General features: G+C 43.6%; 1 protein-coding gene across 3 annotated transcripts in view; it reads right to left on the bottom strand.

The window, feature by feature from the left end:
- Nucleotides 1–3,385: 3,385 nt before the first annotated feature.
- PRKCB (protein kinase C beta) overlaps nucleotides 3,386–14,534 on the bottom strand; it is a 340,114-nt gene continuing 328,965 nt past the window's right edge. For 2 of the 3 annotated variants that reach the window (XM_045848917.1, XM_045848919.1), the window contains one exon: nucleotides 8,442–9,522. In XM_045848917.1, coding sequence (XP_045704873.1) covers nucleotides 9,364–9,522 — 159 coding nt within the window. In that variant the 3' untranslated portion in view covers nucleotides 8,442–9,363. Of the gene's footprint in view, nucleotides 4,032–8,441; nucleotides 9,523–14,534 lie in introns of those variants that run through there. The other variant, XM_045848918.1, reaches the window with a different exon arrangement.

Here is a 14,534-nt window from a genome sequence, read left to right as displayed (position 1 = left end):
GGTTTGAAAATGTTTCAAGTTGACTCTGGTTATCCAACTGACAAGCCTGAACTCAGGCACTGAGTCTTTGTGTGTTGCAATTGAAGAGACAAGGAAGAAGCTTAACTTCTGGTGATTCATGTGGCCTGACCATGGGGAAGCTCAGGAAGTTCCTGGCAATTTCTTTACCACCTGTCTCATTTCTTTGATGTCCCCTAAGTTCATGAACAGTTCCATTGATGGACTGTGCTGTAGACACAAAATTGGCCACACATTTTTTTGTGGCCAATTTTGTGGCCTGTGCCCTTTCGCCTTTGCAATGTGTATCTACAGTGCTTCCCATCCCAAAGTGAAATCTATCCACCCCCTGAATTTGGCTTATGGGAAAGCAGCAAACATGGCATAAGCAGAAGCTTGAAAAGTGCTTGTGCACTGGGGTTTTGCTTCCCATTACTACTCTTTGGACTCCTTAAAACCACCATATAGAGAAGTCTATGTTCTAGCTGGAACACACAAGAGTATTCTGGGGAAAAACAAGTCCTCCTAACTGAACTTTCCCTAGACCACTCAGTATGTCAAATACCACACATGTGAACAAGGCCATCATAGACCATTGAGTCACCAGCTGACCTTCTAGCTAACAGAGAATACATAGCAAGTCCATCAGAGAGAAGCTGGGATGTCCAGACCAGCAAAACCACCATGGTGACTTAAATAAATGATTATTTTTTTAAATAAATCATTATTTTTAAAAGATGCTAAGTGTTGGGGTGTTTTGTCACTCAGTATTAGATAATTTGATGTAGACTTGTATCATGTGTATGTTTCTACCAACTCATCTTGGTGAATTTTAGGTCCCTGAAGGCAGGGGACTATAACTCATCAGTTCAAATTTAGGCCCTTGCTATTTGGTGGTGAGCTTGGCAATGAAACAATGGGGACCTCTGTGGACCAAGTGCAATGCCAAGTGAGTCAGTCATTTAAGTGATTCTCAGCATTGGTCTGTCTCTCTACATCACTAAGGAATCTTTGGGGCAGCCCAAAATTCCCATATGCACAGTCCACCATTGTGTTTTGCTTCCTAAGCATATGTCCCCCTTGTTCCAAGAACAGTTTCCAATTTTTATTCGGAGAGCTCTCTGTTGCCCATTCTCCACTCATGTGGTTTAGGTGGCACTCTATCCAGTTGTCCAGAGGTGCAGCTCAAGCTATCTGTGGAAGACAGTCTCTAAACTGATAACCAGAGCTCTGTTCTTCTCTCCCACTGGAATTCTCACCTTGTGGAATACCCTCCCCTTCAGTATCAGCTGGATTGCTTAACTTGCTTCTAAAGAACAGAAAACAGCAACAGGATGGGGTATCACTTCTAAGGTTGGGTTACTTCTGAGATTATTGGCCTCTGGATTAGGTCCTCTCTCTTGAACTGTTCACACCCAGGGGAGCCAGTGGCCATGGCCAGAAGCATCCTATGGAGATGCCTATTTATCAAGGAACTGAGGCTATCAAAGTCTGTGGAAGCAAACTTTGATGTAAATCCTAACTCCCCTGCATTGACCATTCATTTGTGACTGCAACCCTGGCCAACAGCTTGACTGCACCCTCATAACAGGCTTTAAACCAGCTAAACCACATCCAGTTTCCTGCCCATACACTGAGAGGTATTAAATATGTTTCAAAACGTTGGAGCAATTTGTAACACTGCACTAGATATCTAACACAACTTAGGTCTCGCCAGTCAAGGCCCCTCCCCAACCAGGCTGAGCCAATCAGAGTAAAGTGCAGAACTTTTATAGGATGTAATCCCAGGAAGATGAGAGGCTGGGAATCCTGTAGTCTTTTGTCCCAGTGAATGTAAAGCCTGGTACTGTCTTGTTGTCTCTATCTCCCCAGCATCCACAGCTATGTCTGGCTCAGAGCAGGTGCTCAATATTTATGAAATGAAACACAGGTTTATACTCAGAGAGGAAGAAAATATGAGGGACTGGCATGAAATGGGGAGCAACCAGAAGCAGCTCAGCAACCTCTTCTGTAATATTATCTCAAATGGAACATGTCAGCAAACATCGATAGAAATCCATGTATTTTTCTTTTCTAAATGTGATGCATACAACACAGTTTCTTCTTTAAGTTGCTTTATTCAATTTTAATTGGCAGAGTTTCTAAAATTCTGCAAAGCACACAAGGATCAATAGATCAATTGTCTCACCAATGCCCATTTACAGGGCGTCTTCCAAGGAGATAAATAAACTATGTGGAGTCATAACATACTTGGCATGTCAGGTTTGTTCTTTTCTGCTACCCACCAGCATTGGCAGCTCCAAAAGCATGTGCCATAAGTTGGATTGCTATAAGCATGATTTCATTCAGAGAAGAAGATACCAGGCTGATACCCAGTGATGCAGTAACATGCCACTCTGATCTCAGGGATCCTTATCATGTCAATAGCATTTAGAAGAGACCTCCCTTATTTTTTGCCCTTCTCTTCTAGCCTTCTTGGACAAAAAGAAGAGGACATATGCCCCCCCTTTTTGCAGATACTGAATTAGGAGAAAATAGTAAATGGTAAGTAGTTTTACAAACAATGACATCCTAATAGACCACAGAAAAGTGATGTTTCTGTACTGACATCAGCCTCCTTGCTGAGTTTTGTCATGGCAGCAATGAAATTTTTGTTATCTACTTCGTGTTTGAGGGTTTAATACCCACAAACCATACTGACTGGATGACTGAGCAGATATTCTGATTATGGGCACAGGAAAAGGTCGTGAAGCTTGTTACTTGGAAATGTCTCAACCTCAGATGGCTACAGCATCCAAATAAGTGGAATAAAAGTGCGTACAATAAGGCATGGTGGAGACTGTGGTAAAATGAGAGCACGCATTGCTCTTTTTTTTTAATTCTCGCTGGAGGATATGTTTATTGATTTTAGAGCGAAAGGGTTGGTGTGTGTGTGTGTGTGTGGAGAGAGAGAGAGAGAGAGAGAGAGAGAGAGAGAGAGAGAGAGAAACATCGATGTGAAAGAGAAACATTGATTGGTTTCCTCTCGTATGAGCCCCAACCAGGGGTCCACTTGGGATCGATCAGGGATTGAACCACAACCTAGGTATGTTCCCTGACCTGGGATTGAACCTGCAACCTTTTTGTTATATGTTCCAACCAACAGTGCCACCCAGCCAGGGCAAGCACACGTGCCCTGAAAGGAGATAGCCATGACTCAATTCTGTCAAGTCACCTTCTGATTTTTTTCAAGTAAATCTAAGAGCCCAGAATGTTGACAATGACTTCAATTAAATAAAATTTTGTGCATGTGAAACCAAGCTCATCTTCTGACCACATCTGCCTATGGCTCTCCAGTTTGTAACTTCTGTAGCAGAGTATATTAAAAGCAGACATGTTAACAAAAGAGTGCATATATTTACTCAGTTTAATCATATCAATTCTTAAGCAAAAAATTTCTTCTGAGAGACAACAGGTCACAGTAACTGCAAAGCTTACTCACAATGTTTAAAAATACCAGTCATGCTTAGCATTCAAAGATACTGTAGAATAACTGTAAAAACTTTTACTAGGAACATCAGCTTCTGACTTTAAAAATTACAAATACTGAAGCATTTTGGGATCAGACAGTAGTTTTGATAGCATCTGTTCATTCAATGAGTTTCTGGAAGTTCAGGAAATTGTTCGTCTATACTTGGATAAAGCGCTTACTCTAAACTAAACATTTTTCAAATGTAGAAAACAAACTAGCAAGCTACACATACAAAGAAAAGCCCTCTAGGACAAGCTCTTTACATGTGGAATGCCAGCATGTGCACCATGAATCCTGGAAGACTAGAATCGATACATACACTTGGCCTGAAGTCTTACCCTCCAGGCTCAGCAAAGGAGTGTGCATTTACCTACACGTTAATGACAAACTCTGGGTTAGTATAGGAGAAGCCAGCAAATTCATTTTGGTCCAAGTTCATGATGAAGAGTTTGTCAGTAGGCGTGAGTTCCACAGGCTGTCTGGTGAACTCTTTGTCGAAGTTGGAGGTGTCTCGCTTGTCTCTCTGCCAAATGGAAAGCAAACATTAATACAGCGTAAGAAGAAGGAAGCAGGACTGAGACATACCAGTCATCGGAAAGCTGACGAACTCTCACAGGCAGAGTCAGCAGTAGCCTCACGCTGACAGTTAGAGCAGCTGCATTGCACATGCTACCCACCCCCGCAGCTTTCACTTCATATCCTATGTTGGCTTCAGGAGAGAAAACTTGGTGGAAATTTCCTAAGAAAGGAAATCGGACATTGAACTTCTCTAAGGACTATCATAAAGAGGGGTGTGTGTTTTGTTTTGTTTAGCTTTGAGATGAAATGAGTTGGACACTACTTTTCACAATGTGTAATGTCATAGAGTTAGTCACTGGGTAGAGTATCCCAGAGAAAAACCACCCAAAAGTGATGCCTGTGGCTAGGACAATTCTTTCTTTAACAAGGGGAATAGGGTAAGCTACTCAACTCCCCCCAAACCAGAGTGGCATGTGGGAATATAGGATTACTGCTTACTGAAAGGAGCTGACCACTGTCCCCCTACATTCCCTGGTGCAATCTAGGCTTTCATGGGGTGCTCAGAAATGCACCCACAGACTAGATGGTGGGTCTTCATCAGCCCAAGGGTCTCTCCAAAGGATGTCTATAGCACATATCTAATCAACAAACTATAAGGAATAAAACCCAAAGCTTAAAGTCAGATCTGTAAGGGCAGCCTTACAAACAGACAAAAATTCTATTCTCCTAGTTATTCTGGCATTCTCCCAGGTCTCCTCTGGTAACATGGACCCCATGTGCTCTTCCCTGCCTTTGGACTTGCAGCAGAGGCTCCTTTCCCACCAGCACCAGTTTGGAAAGCCCTTTCCATTTGTCATGCTGCTGATGACTCAGGTTTCAAAGAGCCACATGGTCTAAATAGGACTTGTCATTGTGAACTTTGTTCTGTGGGTAGATCCTCATAGAAAATACCCCTGAATTTCACCCTAGAAATTGGGGAAGAATGGGCCTCTCTGTGGGGACAATTCCTTTCTGAGTTGATAGTATCTGGAGCCACACGAGAACAACAGCACTCATCCAAAGAGAGTTATTAGTTCTACTGACCTCCTATTAATTTTCCAAGGAGGTCATTGTGATCAGGGTGCTATTGTTAGAAGAGGAGCAGGTTGATAACAAGTCTAAGAAATGAAAAGAGGTCTTGCATTCTAGTAGACAATTAGCCATGGCTAACATGAACTATGTTTAGGGATTTTTACTTTTCTTACTTAAGTTTTTTATTCTCCCCTAGTTTTAATTCTTTTGGAAAAATCACAGGCTGTCTCATCTAGAAGCACCAGATGGTGTCGAGCCAGGGGCAGTGTGCTGGAAGGAAAGTATTTCCCTGAGGGCCAGAAAGGGATCTGAGTGATACCTCCAAGAGATGAGACTCAGGACTTGGAACTAAACTGTAAAACCAGGCCCCTCTCTTCATACCCGTATCTGTTTCTGCTCAAGCCTTGGTGATTCTGTGTTTTGTTTGGGCATGGGGACAGTGCCTTTGGTCTTCTGGAAGGAAACCCACCCCAGCAACCGTCCTGCCTCTCCTTCCCAGAAATCAGTGTCAACGGGACACTGCTATGCCTTCTCCTTCAGCTCACACTGTGACGTACAGAGAAAGTGGAACCCTGAACATCTTGGAGGACTTTTTCTTTCTTACAAGAAGCCTTCCCTGACTAACCCAGAGACTAACTAGGTCTAAATCACACCAGACTCTCAATGACTTATTTAATACCTGCCCTCCTGGATTGTATCTTTATGGCTCCTCATATGCCCCTGGCTCCCAGCATAGGTCTGGCACATAGTTGGTATTCAATAAGTGATGGCTGGGTGAATGAATGGAGGGTAGAATACATGCATAATGGCAAAAATAAATTAAAATCTTTCTTCCTGAACAAATTTGCAAAGTATTCCACCCTGCCTGGTGTGACTCAGTGGATTGAGTGCCAGACTGCAAACCAAAGGGTTGTGGGTTCTATTCCAAGTCAGGGCACATGCCTGGGTTGCAGGCCAGGTCCCTAGTAGGGGGTGTGTGAGAGGCAACCACAAATTGATATTACTCTTCCTCTGCTTCTCCTTCCCTTCCCGTCTCTCTAAAACTAAATAAATAAAATCTTTTAAAAAGCCCACAAATTTGCAAAGTATTCTGCAGAAATTACTTATGTTGAAAGCTCTATTTCTCCATTTCCTCTGCACTTGAAACATTGATAGAAAAAGAAACTGCAGGAATTCTGACTAATGACCCCTTACTGGAAGGCTTCCCTGCCCAACCTCAGTAAGGTGTGTTAGGGCAACAGCAACTTTGGCTTCAGTTCTCTTTCTGAAAAGTATCAAACTTTTGGAAAATAATGGCAACAATTTGGAAAATGCAGAGCACAGTGTGAGGTCTGTCCAGAAAAAGTCCAGCCATTATTACTATAACAAGAACGGTTTGTGCGACATTGATGTAACCTGGCAGCTGTGAGTGGACTGGACTGCACATGTGTAAACAATGACAACTTCACTATACTAGTCAGTGGGGGTGGTAGATACTGTTGAGTGACAATGTGTACTATGTGGTCATCCCATTCAAAATGACTGAGCAAGTGAGCAATGAATCTACACCAAATTTTGCATTAAGCTTGCACATTCCTCTGCGAAAACAATTTAGATAATCAGAAGGCTGCAGCTACAGGCAACTGGTGATTGGCAGCTTCATCACAACAACACACCCACTCATGCATCACACCTTGTGCAAAGTTTTTTGGCAAAACAACAAATCACTCAGGTGACTCAGCCTGCTACAGCCTTGTTTGGCGCCCTGAAACTTCTGGCCTTTCCCAAAACTGAAATCACCTTTGAAAGGGAAGAGATTTCAGAGCATAAGTGAGATTCAGGAAAATATGATGGAGCAGCTGATGGTGATTGGGAGAACTGTGTGAGGTCCCAAGGTGTCTATTCTGAAGGGGACTGAGGCATCATTGTCCTATGTACAATGTTTCTTGTCTCTTGTATGTTCTTCAATAAATGTCTCTATTTTTCATAGTACATGGCTCAATACCTTCTGGACAGACCTCATATAAACAGTATAGTCTTCCTATCTATCATCTATCTATCTACCTACCTACCTACCTACCTACCTACCTACCTACCTACCTAACTACATTGGCCTCTAAAGTCATCTCAGGTCATTTGTCAATTACCCAATATTTCTTCATAGTGTTTACCTTCCTGAGAGAATATCTGAGGAAAGGCCTGGTAACCTAACAGCCAGTTGAAGGACCTCAACTAACATGCCTGTTGGTGGGCATGGCCCAGAGATGCCAGTGATAGAGCAGAGAGAGTCTTGCACTAAGTGTCAGGAAACTGGGGTTTGCATCCCAGTTGCTAACCTTGGGCAGGTCATTTCCTCTCTCCAGGTGCCAGTTTCTCCAGCAGTTAAGTGAGGAGGTTCTGCCCCAATGCCCCTCCTTCTCTAACTGCCTAAGCTTGTCATCTGGGAATTCAAGTTTGCTTTACCTAAGATCTGGATGGCTACCACAAGGGCTATTCTAGGTGGTCCCAAAGCCTGCAGTAGGAAGAAGCAAGAGGGCAGAAAGGATTGAATGACAAGAAACCCAAATTGTGGTTTTCTTAAAGATGAGAAGTTTTACTTCAAGGACACTTGTCAAGTTCTTAAAGTTCCCTTAATAATCCCTTAGAAACCTTGGAGCTTATAGAAATCACTCAACTTGTGATAAGAATTCTCTTTAGGCCTGTGAATAGCAGGAGGCTACAGACAAGGATGGGGAACCACTTGCTGTCTTTATCTGTTTAGATAGCTCATAAAGATGCTTGCTAGAAAGAATATTTAGTCCAAGCTGGAGGAGTAGTGATTTTGATAAGAAAATCAAGAGCCCTGGCCATGCTCCCACCTGGATATGGGCTGTGGGCTCTGATATCATTGGCAGCTCCTGGTTAGCCCCCCCACCCCCCATTACAGGCCACTAGGAGTCCTTGAATGGTCCACAGCCTCTGCCCCTCTGACTGGCTGAACACTGGGGCTAAGATTAAGCTCTGGGTATAGTCCTTTCTGTCTCAAAGCCTGAAGAGGCCCCATTTTGTAGTCTGGGTTGACATTTTTCAAAGAGAGCCATTTTCCTTGAAGTAGCATTTCTTCTTCTTCTGTTTTTAATATGGTATCTTGATGCTAAAAGAAAAATGGCACATAACACATATCCAGATACAAATGAACATTTCCACAAACATCTTGCAAAACCACATCAAAGAGTATAACTGTCTGTTTCCAGAAATGGTGTCTTTCTCATAGCACTTAATTAGCTTTCCAAAGCCAACAACAAACTTAGACTAGCCCCATCCACTCAGGCATGGGACCGCTAGACTCCAGAGCACTCTTCTTTGTAAATCAGTTGGTCAATTGTGATTAGTAACATTTGGACATTTATTTCAGAGCATGTGTTAACAAAGTGAATATTTTCTTTTGCATATGAACAACAGAAATAAAACCCCAAAGCAAATAAAGTTTGAAATGTAATGTAAAATTATAGTCCTTTGGGACCTTGCTAGAGTGACCATGTCCTTTCAGGAAGTGGTGCCAAATGCCTTCCCAAGTAGTTTGGGGATGAAGGTGATCAGGGACATACAGGATCAGAAATGAAAGCATTGAGGCAGCACCCAAGCTGGTTGCCTTCTGACCTTTTGAGGTGCTTTAATTTGAAACTATCTAAAAGCATAGTTTTGGAATTTTAAAAGGGCTTAGATAATCTTTTGAACTTTGAGTTAAAAAGATAACAAACAAAATTTTATTTTTAGCACATTCTTTTCAAAGCTTATGGTGCCTCCAAACCAGGCAGAATGGAGGAATTCCCTCTAAGTCAAAGCAACCATATGCTTGGAGAGCAGCCAAGCTCCAGGTCCAGAAGTGGAAGAACACTGCTAGCATCTGATGATCCACTCATTGGGTGGGAAGAATCTAGATTGGATGGTTGGAGTTGGAGAATGTATAAAAATGGCAATGCAGAAACAAAGGAAAAGAAAGCAGGCATTTTCCATCCCTGCTGGCTCTACTTAGCTGACATGCCAGAGAAACTAATTGTAAGAGGACTTGGATAACGTGTTAATTATGCAGCAGCATTTTCAGCATGACATCTGCATAATTCCATCTCATAGAGATGCTCCAAACTACCTGAGGACATTTGGGTTCTGGAAGTTCTGGAACATGGTCACTCTAGTCTCATCAGCAAATAAACATGGATGCAATTTCGCAACGAAAAAAAAAATGTCACCACAGTAACCGTTGAGCTTGAATGACAGAAATGAAGGACGGAGATCTACACATCTACTTAGCTCTTGACTTCAGGTTTTAAAAATTCAGAGTTAACAAAGGAAAATCCTTCGAATTCTGATTGGTCAATATTCCTGATGACTTCCTGGTCAGGAGGTGTTAGGACTGGTGGATGACGGGTGAAAAATCGGTCGAAGTTTTCAGCATTTCGCCCACACTATGAGAGGGGAAGAAAAGAACTTGTGGTGGGTGGAAACAAAACACAACAGAACCAAACAAAATTGGGTGTGGCTTTCTCCATCCCTTCCCTTTCACTACCTCAGAGAGGTTGTTTCAATCACCAGACATGAGAGCAACATAAAATGCAAAATTTTCGTGACCTTTGGTACATGACCTTGGGCTCCCGACCTTCAGTTTCTGTAGCTCCTGAGCTGCCCTGGTGTCCACTGGGCAGTCAGGAGCTGTATGGCAAAAGCATGAAATGGTGGGGCTGGTGGTGTGTGCCAGGTTTCCCTCCTAGCCCCACCCCCAGGAGTCAGCCAAGCTTGTCTGTTGAAAGAGATGGAATTAAGGTGCCTTAAGATGTTTTATGTGGCAAAGATGCAAAGTAATGACCTTTATACATAACCTGGGAGATCTCAATATATAGGAGGAGGCCTTGCAAAGTGCTGTCTGCTGGCTCTCAATCAGGAACAACTGACATTTTCTAGCTCAGCAGATACAGGAGTTCACAAACTCCAGTCAACAAAGAAAGATCCCTGGACCTGGATTTGGTACCTGTGATGCCTGTGCACCAATGGGGCCCTGGGCAGCTAGATAAGTTACTGGTCTTTAATTATAAGGTGCCAGAAGGTGAGTGGCCATTCTCTCTGCAAGCAGGAAGGAGGGGAATGTGATGAAATACAAAGCAGAGCTTGTTCAGCCAGTCAGGCTCCAGAAGGAAAACCACTGCCATTTCTCATCCATCCTGTGGTCCTGCTATAGGAAAGGTCCCGCTCTAAGGCAGAGTTATAACATATGTGTGTGCATGTGTACACACATGCACTTGCTAGTTCCCACCTAATTAGAAGGGACAAATCACAAATTTGATGTTCTTTGTTCTTCAGCAAAAAAGCCCATTTGCTTTCTAAGTGTTTCAAACAGTGCCTACAGGAAGCAACCACAACCTAGTAATACAGTAGTAGGAGTGTAATTATAACAGCTAACATTTATTATGCATTTGCTAAATGCTAGGGACCCTAGAATTCTCTTTACATGAAGTATCTTTTTTAATCTTCCCAATGACCCTAAGAAGTGGGTTTTACTATCATCCTATGGGATAGATGAAGAAACTGAGGCCAGGAAGATTGCATCATCTGTTCAAGGTCACACAGCTAATGAGCAGCAGAGCTGCACTGTGGGCCGGGTCAGATTACCATCAAAGCCCAAATGTCTGGCTCCACTGTACAAGAATGATTGACAGGTTGGTAAGTTATTGAATAATGGGGTGGGCACACCTGGGAGGGGAGGGAGGAGAAATCAGAGATGAGGATGATGAGGTCTCTGGTTTGAGTGAGACAAAGAAAGTGGGAGAATTCAGAAAGATGACTATTTCCGTTTGGACATGATGACTCTGAGGGGCCACTGAGATTCTAGGAGATAACTTGAAGGAGTTAGAAGTACAGGTTCTGGACCTCAGGAGAGAGGTCTTAAAATTTTTTTTTGAAAGACAGAATATGAAAGGTGCAAAAGAGATAATAATAATAGGGTATTGTTACTGCCAAAAAATCTCCAAGAGTTCAAGCAGGGAAGTCACTGAAAATTCATCATTGCATTTGGCAACTGGGAGGAGATGGATGAGGAAATGCCAGGCTGTGCCCACTTCATGGGGAATGGGAAGGTAAGTTCAGAAAGTCAAGGAATACAAGCTCCTCTTTTAAGTCCTCCAGTCACAGGGAGCAGAGAGGTATTGGGTATATGTGCGCAGGGGACTTAGCTCTCAGATAGCCTCAGCCTCTGGCTCCATCTGGGTTTGGAAAGAAGGAAGCTCTGCAGACATGGGTTCAAATCCAGACATCAGTGCCCACTAGCTGTGCAACTCTAGGCACTTTCTTTAAAGTCTCTTTTGTGAACCAGGAGAGTTCTCATTGTTCTCACTGAGAGTTGTGATGACAAAACACAAGACAATGCATGTGACTAGTACAGTGCCCAATCCCTAGTAAGTAAGTGCTCAACACACCCACGCCATAAGCGTCACCTAGTTCTTGTTTCCTTGTATCCACTAAAAATCTCTCCAGACAGCATATGCGTCCTACAATGGTTCTTCAGAGTGTTTTAAGTTGTAAATACTGAGGAAACAGCCTTGCATCTTTTCTATTCTTTTTGTTTTCAGTTTAATTTTTTCCCTTTCTGTTGAATTTATTGGGGTGACACTGGTTAACAAAATTTTACAGGTTTCAGGGGCCCAATTCTATAATACATTATCTGTATTGTGTGTTCAACATCCCAAGTCAAGTCTCCATCCATTGGTTTTCAGGATATTTAAGTTGTAAATACTGAGGAAACAGTCTTGCATTTTTAAAAGGGTTGTGTCAGACTTAGAGATATACATTTGTTATTCCAAAAGAAATTGTTTCTGCTTTTTGATATCTTGGCTTTCAGGTCTCAGAAAATGAGAAGTGACCCCTGCCCCCAGCCATACAATCTAAGACTTGGAGTCTAACAGATGGTCTGCTGGCCCGTGGAGGAAAACATGCACAAAACAATGGACCCTTGGTGTCAATGCAATATAGTTGGGACTACTGTCCAGGTTCTTTCTTTATTTATTCATTTTCTCAGCAAAGACATATTTATTGAGTATGTACTGTGTGCTGATCATAAATTATAAAAATCCATGCCTTGTGGATCTTATACTGGGGAAAAAGGGAACAAACAATGAATAAAAATATAACTATAAATGTAAAGACATATTTTAATGCTGGAGATAGGTAAACGATATTAAGAAAAATAAAATCAGGTCAGAGATAAAGAGTGAAGAGAATGCCATTTCTGACAAGGCGGTAAGCTCTGTGGAAATGACCTGTGCACATGGTGTAGTCAGCAGGCAGCCATGAGGCCAGTGTGGCCTGAGCAGTGACCCAGGGAGGGAGGGTCAGAGAGGGCACCAGGAGCCAGGTCATGGGCCTCACCAGTCATGTGAGGAGGGAGGCTTTTCATGCCACTGGGGAATTCTTTTTTTCTTTTTTTAAGATTAAAAGAAATAAATATATGTATGTGTGTATGTATGTATGTAGGCATGTATTTATATTGATGACACTATTAATAGATGTCTCCACTGAGCTCCACATGGTCCGCACTGAGTTGTGTTTCAGCATGATCATGGGTGCTGCTCACAGGATAGACAGATGGGCCAGGGGCAATGGTGGAAACAGTGAAGCCAGTTAGGAGGCTGCTGCAAGATGCAGGCAAGAGATGAGGGTGGCTGGGAGGAAGGTAACATTGAGGGACATGGGAAGATGCACTTGGTTTGGGGATGTACTTTAAATTTGAAGTTCATGAGACATGCTGATGGGTAGGATGTGGGTTATGTGAGAGAGGACTGGCCGATGACTCCAAGACTTCTGGCCTGAGCTACATGGTGAGTGGAGCACATGAGGGGTAGAGCATGTTTGTGGGGGAAACTGAGCATCAGTTTCATTTATGGTAAGTTTGAGTGTCCAGTGGAGATGTGACAGATCAAGTAGGAGCTTCCCGGCTGCTGTGTGGGGACTGCAGAGGAGCAGCAGCTGACTGATGGCAGAGACACTGGGGTGGGCAGAAGACAGCTGCAATCACCCCCAGGAGAGAGATGGTGGGGAGAGTGGTGGAGAAGAGGGTGAGCAGAGGAGACAGAGATGCTCATGGCAGGGATGCAGGGGCCAGGTGGCAAGTTACAAGGCAGACCTGCAGGCATTTTTCTTTGGTCTGGGTGTTGGGACCCAAACCAGCCAGTCTAGAAAGCATGTAAACTGAGATACAGAGAGACTTCAGGGGCCATTTTTCTTTAAAACCCATCAATTTCCCATCCATGGCAAAAGGCTGTTGCTTTACTGAGGCCCCCCCAGAGGCTGTTATGGGAAGCAGAAAAAGAGTTTCTTTGAGCTGGGCAGCCTCCTCTCCATCATGCCCCTCACTGTCTTGGTGAACAGTCAAATCTTTTAAGTGAGATGGCAAGGAAGAGATGCAAGGACAAGGGTTAAGCAAAGGGGCACAATACAGGGGCAGTTTGATGTTCCTGCTAATATGCAACTTACGGGGCTGGCAGATCACAGCCTCCCTAAGTATTGCCGTATTTTTCAAATGGAGCTGTCACCACCTGTTAGCTTCAGGAGAGCTCACCCAATGGAGACGTCAGCCCTCGGGAGGCGCAGCCCATCAGTTCTGTACCTGCTGCATCCTTGGAGAATGGGCAGCTCAGTGGCTGGTATCTAATGGCAAGTGCAGTGCAGACCACACCTGCTTCTCTGGCAGTCTTGGGCAGACACTCCATCCTCACTTAGCTTGGGATCCCTTAGCTACTCAAAGAAAACCAAGCCTCCTTGTCATCCAGATACACCACTGGGGCTCCTGGAACAGGGACAGGGGGCCAAGCCAACTAGGTTATTTAAAGAGGATGGTACCTCCTCCAGGGCTGGAGAGGGAAGTAAGGATTGTGACTTGTCATTCCACGGTACCCCTGAATTTAAAAACCTGGAGAATTTGAAACATTTGTGAGCTGTTGTTATGTGTAAGCTATTTTTTCCTTCTTCTTCTCTTCTTTCTAATTTCTGTTTCATTGTCAATAACAGCTCTGAGTCTAGTTGTCAAATGTAGAGTTGGCCCAGACACAGCAGCCACAGGAATCTTTCAGAGACTCCAATTTAGATATGCCACTTCTCTGCTCTTATCAGCAATGGTTCCCCACTGCCCCAAGCCTATGCTCTTTAGTGTGGCTGACAGGACTGTTTAGGACTTAGCCCTGGACATCTGCTAACTAGCCCTCCCCATGCCTACAACTCCCAGCCCAACTTTCCCCACCCCAGCACACCCTTCAGATATAATGGCCTCCCAGGTCCTAGGACACTGTCTGTCCTCCAAGCTTTTCTTTGCATAGGCTCTCCTCTGCCAGAAACACTTGCCTCCCACCCCTTCTCCTCCACCTGGGTATCTGCTATGAAGCTTCCCAGTCTCCAACAGAAGTCATTTCCTCCAGGAGGCTTTTCCTGGACCCCT

Source organism: Phyllostomus hastatus, unplaced genomic scaffold (assembly GCF_019186645.2).
Source record: "Phyllostomus hastatus isolate PE091 unplaced genomic scaffold, TTU_PhHast_1.1 phas_contig_64, whole genome shotgun sequence".
NCBI lineage: Eukaryota > Metazoa > Chordata > Mammalia > Chiroptera > Phyllostomidae > Phyllostomus > Phyllostomus hastatus.
Note: the sequence above shows the minus strand (reverse complement) of the source record. Positions and strands in the feature narration are given on the sequence as shown.